The following is a 7,967-nucleotide window of genomic DNA, read 5'->3' on the forward strand; positions in this document are numbered from 1 at the left end:
TGGATTAAATGTTAAATATTCCCCAGACCCCCAATTTTACCCCCTTAATGCCACACCACGATTAACGCCAACCCGAAGCGTGGCGAGCGCAGCAGTGCGCGTCCTGTGACCTTTTCATACCCCTACTATCCACGTCGGCGTGGAGTTGAGAATATAAAGTGTGGCGAGCGCACGCGTATAACTTCACAGGTATACGCGTCCCCTCGCGGTGCTCGCTGCACTCGCCACGCTTCGGGCTCGGTGGCTCGCTGCGCTCGCCACACTTTTTATTCTCAGCTCCACGCCGACGTGGATAGTAGGGGTATGAAAAGGTTGGAGGACGCGCACCGCCGCCCCTCGCGGGCTCGCTGCGCTCGCCACGCTTCGGGTTGGCGTCAATCGTGGGGTGACGACAGGCCCATATACAATGTGAAATGGGTCATATTGGCCCATTTCACATAGTTTCCTATGTGAGATGGACTTAATCAAGTCCATCTCATCTTGTGCCATTATAATGGCACAAGACCGACGCGATGCTCCCAATTTCAATGTTAAAACTAATTTAACATTGAAGCCTATGGCAAAATCGCGGGCATCGCGTCGGGGGCAATGTTAATGCACGTGACCGACGCGATGCCCCCGATTTTGCCTTTGCCGGCAAAATGGACCTGATTTCAAAGGAAATCGGGTCCATCGCGGGCATCGTGTACCTTAACTTTAAGTTACACGATGCCCGCGATTGTGGCCGTTCTAGGAAACAAGTACCGCCTGTTCTTTTACCACATGCAGATATAGTATACTATAATATACATGGTATACATGTACCACACATAGATAAGTATACTATAATATACATGGTATACATGTACCACACATAGATATAGTATGTATTTATTAACAGGTTCTTATATAGCGCAGCATATTCTGTTGCGCTTTACAAAAGGAGACAGTGATACAACAAACAGGGTATTTACAGACAGTCAAAATGTATACTATAATATACATGGTATACATGTACCACACACAGATAAGTATACTATAATATACATGGTATACATGTACCACACACAGATAAGTATACTATAATATACATGGTATACATGCATCACACACAGATATAGTATACTATAATATACATGGTATACATGTATCACACGCAGATAAGAATACTATAATATACATGGTATACATGTATCGCACGCAGATATAGTATACTATAATATACATGGTATACATGTATCACACATAGATAAGTATACTATAATATACATGGTATACATGTATCACACGCAGATAAGAATACTATAATATACATGGTATACATGTATCGCACGCAGATATAGTATACTATAATATACATGGTATACATGTATCACACACAGATAAGTATACTATAATATACATGGTATACATGTATCACACGCAGATATAGTATACTATAATATACATGGTATACATGTATCACACACAGATATAGTATACTATAATATACATGGTATACATGTATCACACACAGATAAGTATACTATAATATACATGGTATACATGTATCACACGCAGATAAGAATACTATAATATACATGGTATACATGTATCACACGCAGATATAGTATACTATAATATACATGGTATACATGTATCACACATAGATAAGTATACTATAATATACATGGTATACATGTATCACACACAGATAAAGTATACTATAATATACATGGTATACATGTATCACACACAGATATAGTATACTATAATATACATGGTATACATGTATCACACACAGATATAGTATACTATAATATACATGTTATACATGTATCACACGCAGATAAGTATACTATAATATACATGGTATACATGTATCGCACACAGATATAGTATACTATAATATACATGGTATACATGTATCACACACAGATAAGTATACTATAATATACATGGTATACATGTATCACACACAGATAAGTATACTATAATATACATGGTATACATGCATCACACACAGATATAGTGTACTATAATATACATGGTATACATGTATCACACGCAGATACAGTATACTATAATATACATGGTATACATTTATCACACGCAGATATAGTATACTATAATATACATGGTATACATGTATCACACGCAGATATAGTATACTATAATATACATGGTATACATGTATCACACGCAGATATACTATAATATCCATGGTTTACAGATATCACACGCAGATATAGTATACTATAATATACATGGTTTACAGATATCACACACAGATATAGTATACTATAATATACATGGTATACATGTATCACACGCAGATATAGTATACTATAATATACATGGTATACATGTATCACACGCAGATATAGTATACTATAATATACATGGTGTACAGATATCACACACAGATATAGTATACTATAATATACATGGTATACATGTATCACACGCAGATATACTATAATATACATGTATCACACACATTTGTGTTGAGTTGTGCATCACATGTCTGGTGTAAGGTGGGTTCTGGTCAGTTGGGGGCGGCTCCTTCCCGCTTACTGGCCATGATTCTGAGAAACCTTTTCCCCAGTGAAATGTACGACTGCTTCCATAGGAACCTTCACCCTAGTGATAGCGGTAAGGCATGCAGATAGGACATAATGATTATATGTTGTACATCTCTGTCCCGTAGGATGACTACCACCGTGCTGGGCGTGGGCACAGGAGTGTTTGTGCTCGCTGTTATTTGGGTGATAACGCTGCTGATCTGCATCCTCCTGGCTCGGGCATCTGGGGCAGCGCGGTAAGACGCTTTATAGATCTGACCCACAGAATAATGCATAAGTGGAGGCTGTGCTGCTAATATTCACCAATAATTGGACCCTTAGAGGTGTATATTTGCTGATACATCTATGAACCATGAACCTGTACATGCGAATAACACTGGGAAGGTTCTAGTCCCTCTGCAAACCTTTCCTGATGTGGAGTTATGACGCCGGTCCTGGCGATACACTTCCCCTAGTAAGCCACCTTTCCCATAAGGCTGTTCTCATATACCGGCACTAGGATGCCCTCCGCTCCAGGTGTTACCGGGCAGACAACAGAATGAGTAACATGGATTTACTGTGTACAGGGCTCTGTAGTGGGAAATATGGGTTTATACCCGCGAGATCAGCGCTGTGGCTGGGCAAATAGATCTCGTAATCCACTTGTGTGAATTTCTGTTTTTTTTCTTGTCCAGACTGTTTAGCGTTCTGCTTCTCGCCCTGGCTGTGATCGTCACCCTTATTCTGGTGTATTTCCCACGAGAGAGCCAAACCCCCTCGCTGGTAACGGAGGTCCAGGTATTTCACGTTGCTTCTTGTTTTGTTTGCTATTAATATTTATTTGATGTTGGGATTTCTGTGCTATTTGGATGAGCAATCGGGAACCACAGAAACCAGACTAATAGCGGTGTTACCCATAGCAACCAGTCAGATACAATGTACTAGATAAATGTCAGCGAGATAATATTCATAGTGATAGAAGCGGTTGTAGCGATGCATGTTAGCGCCAGTCCTACACGTGCGTTTCTGCTGCACACAGTACATGGGTCGGTGCGTACCGACGAGATGTGGAAGAACACCGCCAGCTGCCCTTGTCTGATCTGTGCTAGCCTCCCCAGCCTATCAATAATACATGGCTGCCTGCACTGAAGGGCCACTAATTGGCTAATTAGAGAGCGAAGCGTGTTGTCCGGATAAACAGGTCGTCCACTTGAGGCTTGTTCTGTGCGGAAGCCAAGGTCAGACGTTAGCACGGACTTCGCAGGCTGACCTGCCTTGTTATAGCAGTGTGTGCGTCTGTCCCCTGGAGCCAGCTCACCGCTCCGATCACCTCTGATAGTCTCCCTGCCTTCATGTCTGCCAGATAAAACACGGCCTTTCATCTGGAATGCACAGTAACGAGTATACTGTCATGATGCAACTTCACACTAACGCCAACTATAATGTCATACCATATATTATTACCGGCATGGTATGTACTGTATAATACACCGGTGCTGTGTACACTGTCATACCATATACCAGCATGGTATGTACTGTATAATACTCCAGTGCTGTGTGTACTGTCATACCATATATTATTACCGGCATGGTATGTACTGTATAATACTCCAGTGCTGTGTATACTGTCATACCATATATTATTACCGGCATGGTATGTACTGTATAATACACCGGTGCTGTGTATACTGTCATACCATATATTATTACCAGCATGGTGTGTACTGTATAATACACCATTGCTGTGTGTACTGTAATAGCATATATTATTACCGGCATGGTGTATACTGTGTAATGCACCAGTGCTGTGTATACTGTCATACCATATATTATTACCGGCATGGTATGTACTGTATAATACACCGGTGCTGTGTACACTGTCCTGTGCACTGTCATACCATATACCGGCATGGTATGTACTGTATAATACTCCAGTGCTGTGTATACTGTCATACCATATATTATTACCAGCATGGTGTGTACTGTATAATACACCATTGCTGTGTGTACTGTAATAGCATATATTATTACCGGCATGGTGTATACTGTGTAATGCATCAGTGCTGTGTATACTGTCATACCATATATTATTACCAGCATGGTGTGTACTGTATCATACACCGGTGCTGTGTATACTGTCCTGTGTACTGTCATACCATATACCAGCATGGTATGTACTGTATAATACTCCAGTGCTGTGTATACTGTCATACCATATATTATTACCGGCATGGTGTATACTGTGTAATGCACCAGTGCTGTGTATACTGTCATACCATATATTATTACCAGCATGGTGTGTACTGTATCATACACCGGTGCTGTGTATAATGTCCTGTGTACTGTCATACCATATACCAGCATGGTATGTACTGTATAATACTCCAGTGCTGTGTATACTGTCATACCATATATTATTACCGGCATGGTGTGTACTGTATAATACTCCAGTGCTGTGTATACTGTCATACCATATATTATTACCGGCATGGTGTGTCCTGTATAATACTCCAGTGCTGTGTATACTGTCATACCATATATTATTACCGGCATGGTGTGTACTGTATAATACTCCAGTGCTGTGTATACTGTCATACCATATATTATTACCAGCAGGGTGTGTACTGTATATGTAGGTACTGTATAATATATGCAATGTGTCCATGGGTCCTATATTCAATGTAGTGATAATAATAGTTGTGTGTATACTGTCAGGACTGTACTGTTATACAACGTCACCCTACAGTATAATAACGCTGCTGTATTCCGTGTGCTGCAGATCGTGGACACCTTCTTCATTGGCCGCTACGTCCTGATCTCCGTCATGAGTCTGATCTTCCTTGGGAGCCTGTTCCTAGCGCTGATGTACTATATTTTGGAGCCGGTCTATGCCAAGCCTCTGCGGGGCCGGTAATGTTCCTGGCGCTGATGTACTGTATTCTGGAGCCGGTCTATGCCAAGCCTCTGCGGGTCCGGTAATGTTCCTGGCGCTGATGTACTATATTCTGGAGCCTATCTATGCCAAGCCTCTGCGGGGCCGGTAATGTTCCTGGCGCTTATGTACTATATTCTGGAGCCTATCTATGCCAAGCCTCTGCGGGGCCGGTAATGTTCCTGGCGCTGATGTACGGTATTCTGGAGCCGGTCTATGCCAAGCCTCTGCGGGTCCGGTAATGTTCCTGGCGCTGATGTACTATATTCTGGAGCCGATCTATGCCAAGCCTCTGCGGGGCCGGTAATGTTCCTGGCGCTGATGTACTATATTCTGGAGCCGGTCTATGCCAAGCCTCTGCGGGTCCGGTAATGTTCCTGGCGCTGATGTACTGTATTCTGGAGCCAGTCTATGCCAAGCCTCTGCGGGGCCGGTAATGTTCCTGGCGCTGATGTACGGTATTCTGGAGCCGGCCTATGCCAAGCCTCTGCGGGTCCGGTAATGTTCCTGGCGCTGATGTACTATATTCTGGAGCCGATCTATGCCAAGCCTCTGCGGGTCCGGTAATGTTCCTGGCGCTGATGTACTATATTCGGGAGCCGGTCTATGCCAAGCCTCTGCGGGGCCGGTAATGTTCCTGGCGCTGATGTACTATATTCGGGAGCCGGTCTATGCCAAGCCTCTGCGGGGCCGGTAATGTTCCTGGCGCTGATGTACTATATTCTGGAGCCGATCTATGCCAAGCCTCTGCGGGGCCGGTAATGTTCCTGGCGCTGATGTACTGTATTCTGGAGCCGGTCTATGCCAAGCCTCTGCGGGTCCGGTAATGTTCCTGGCGCTGATGTACGGTATTCTGGAGCCGGCCTATGCCAAGCCTCTGCGGGGCCGGTAATGTTCCTGGCGCTGATGTACTATATTCTGGAGCCGATCTATGCCAAGCCTCTGCGGGGCCGGTAATGTTCCTGGCGCTGATGTACTGTATTCTGGAGCCGGTCTATGCCAAGCCTCTGCGGGTCCGGTAATGTTCCTGGCGCTGATGTACGGTATTCTGGAGCCGGCCTATGCCAAGCCTCTGCGGGTCCGGTAATGTTCCTGGCGCTGATGTACTATATTCTGGAGCCGATCTATGCCAAGCCTCTGCGGGGCCGGTAATGTTCCTGGCGCTGATGTACTATATTCTGGAGCCGGTCTATGCCAAGCCTCTGCGGGGCCGGTAATGTTCCTGGCGCTGATGTACTGTATTCTGGAGCCGGTCTATGCCAAGCCTCTGCGGGTCCGGTAATGTTCCTGGCGCTGATGTACTATATTCTGGAGCCGATCTATGCCAAGCCTCTGCGGGTCCGGTAATGTTCCTGGCGCTGATGTACTATATTCGGGAGCCGGTCTATGCCAAGCCTCTGCGGGGCCGGTAATGGAGAGGAAACTCCTATTTCTGATACTTGATGACTTTTTTGCTCATTTATTTTAGAGATTAGGTCCAGAGACTATTTTTATATTGCGTATCCTGGTACCTGTGCCCCTTTTTATAGCAATCATCATAAAATCTATGTTTGTAAAAATCCTGTTGCAGAGTTTAATGTTCCGGGACAGGGTTGCCTGCGGGTGTTCTGGAGTCCTTTGTAGGGATGCTCTGGAGCCGGGACAGTGTCACATGTCTGAGCAGATCGCTGATTGTCTTAGCAGGACTGCGGATTCTGTATTTATACAGCACAGCAACATGTAGTATTGGACCAAGCAGTCTGCCATTGTGTATTTACTAATGAAAGCAAATTGGCTGTTTAGGGGTAGCACCGCTATTCCACCCCCTGTGTCTTTTCTGCACATTAACAAACATAGGCCTCACTCACAGTAGTATAACCCCAAGTGACCCGTATTGTACTTGTTGTTATTGATGGTCACAAATGGCCCAATTCAGTATCCATGACGGGGTAGTCTTGAGTAACGTTGCATGTGACTGTGGGCACATTATATAAAGCAAAGTGCTTTAATGCACCCTTAAAATACTGTACTGTGGCCGTCATATAACAGAACGGGCAGCGTGCAATTTATTCTCTTCTCTGACAATGACTTTTGTGCGTTCTCTGCTCCGTCTACTGCGCAGAGCGGTTTCTGCTCCGTCTACTGCGCAGAGCGGTTTCTGCTCCGTCTACTGCGCAGAGCGGTTTCTCCATTCCAAGCGGTAACTACAGATAAAGGGACCTTGGCCTAATTCATTTTTGTAAGCAAACTCGGGGTATACAAATCTAATGTTTGGGAGCCTTTGCACAATTGACATGCTGCAGTGTTTGGGTGGCACCCAGCACCTTTCTTCAAAATTGTGGCATACTGTCACCTTTATAAGGTGCAAAGGTTCCAGCTTGCCGATCACTAGTGTCTGGAATTGCCAGCCAGCCTGAATAAGCTTCCGCAGGCCGTCTGATGCACGGGATGGTGGGACTGCGAGCTCAGATCTAGCACACTAATGCTAACAGGTGCTGTCAGTCTCCAGGCGCCTCCTGCTTCCTTGCAGCTGT

At 44.4% G+C, this 7,967-nt stretch overlaps 1 protein-coding gene across 3 annotated transcripts in view; it reads left to right on the forward strand.

The window, feature by feature from the left end:
* TMEM218 (transmembrane protein 218) overlaps positions 1-7,310 on the forward strand; it is a 97,800-nt gene extending 90,490 nt beyond the window's left edge. For all 3 annotated transcript variants that reach the window (XM_083163552.1, XM_083163551.1, XM_083163550.1), the window contains exons 3-5: positions 2,669-2,779; positions 3,218-3,320; positions 5,302-7,310. In XM_083163552.1, coding sequence (XP_083019678.1) covers positions 2,670-2,779; positions 3,218-3,320; positions 5,302-5,436 — 348 coding nt within the window. In that variant the 5' untranslated portion in view covers position 2,669 and the 3' untranslated portion in view covers positions 5,437-7,310. The remainder of the gene's footprint in view (positions 1-2,668; positions 2,780-3,217; positions 3,321-5,301) is intronic.
* Positions 7,311-7,967: the final 657 nt, after the last annotated feature.

The sequence above is a fragment of the Crinia signifera genome, chromosome 19, assembly GCF_055691185.1.
Source record: "Crinia signifera chromosome 19, ASM5569118v1, whole genome shotgun sequence".
In the NCBI taxonomy this organism is placed as follows: Eukaryota; Metazoa; Chordata; class Amphibia; order Anura; family Myobatrachidae; genus Crinia; species Crinia signifera.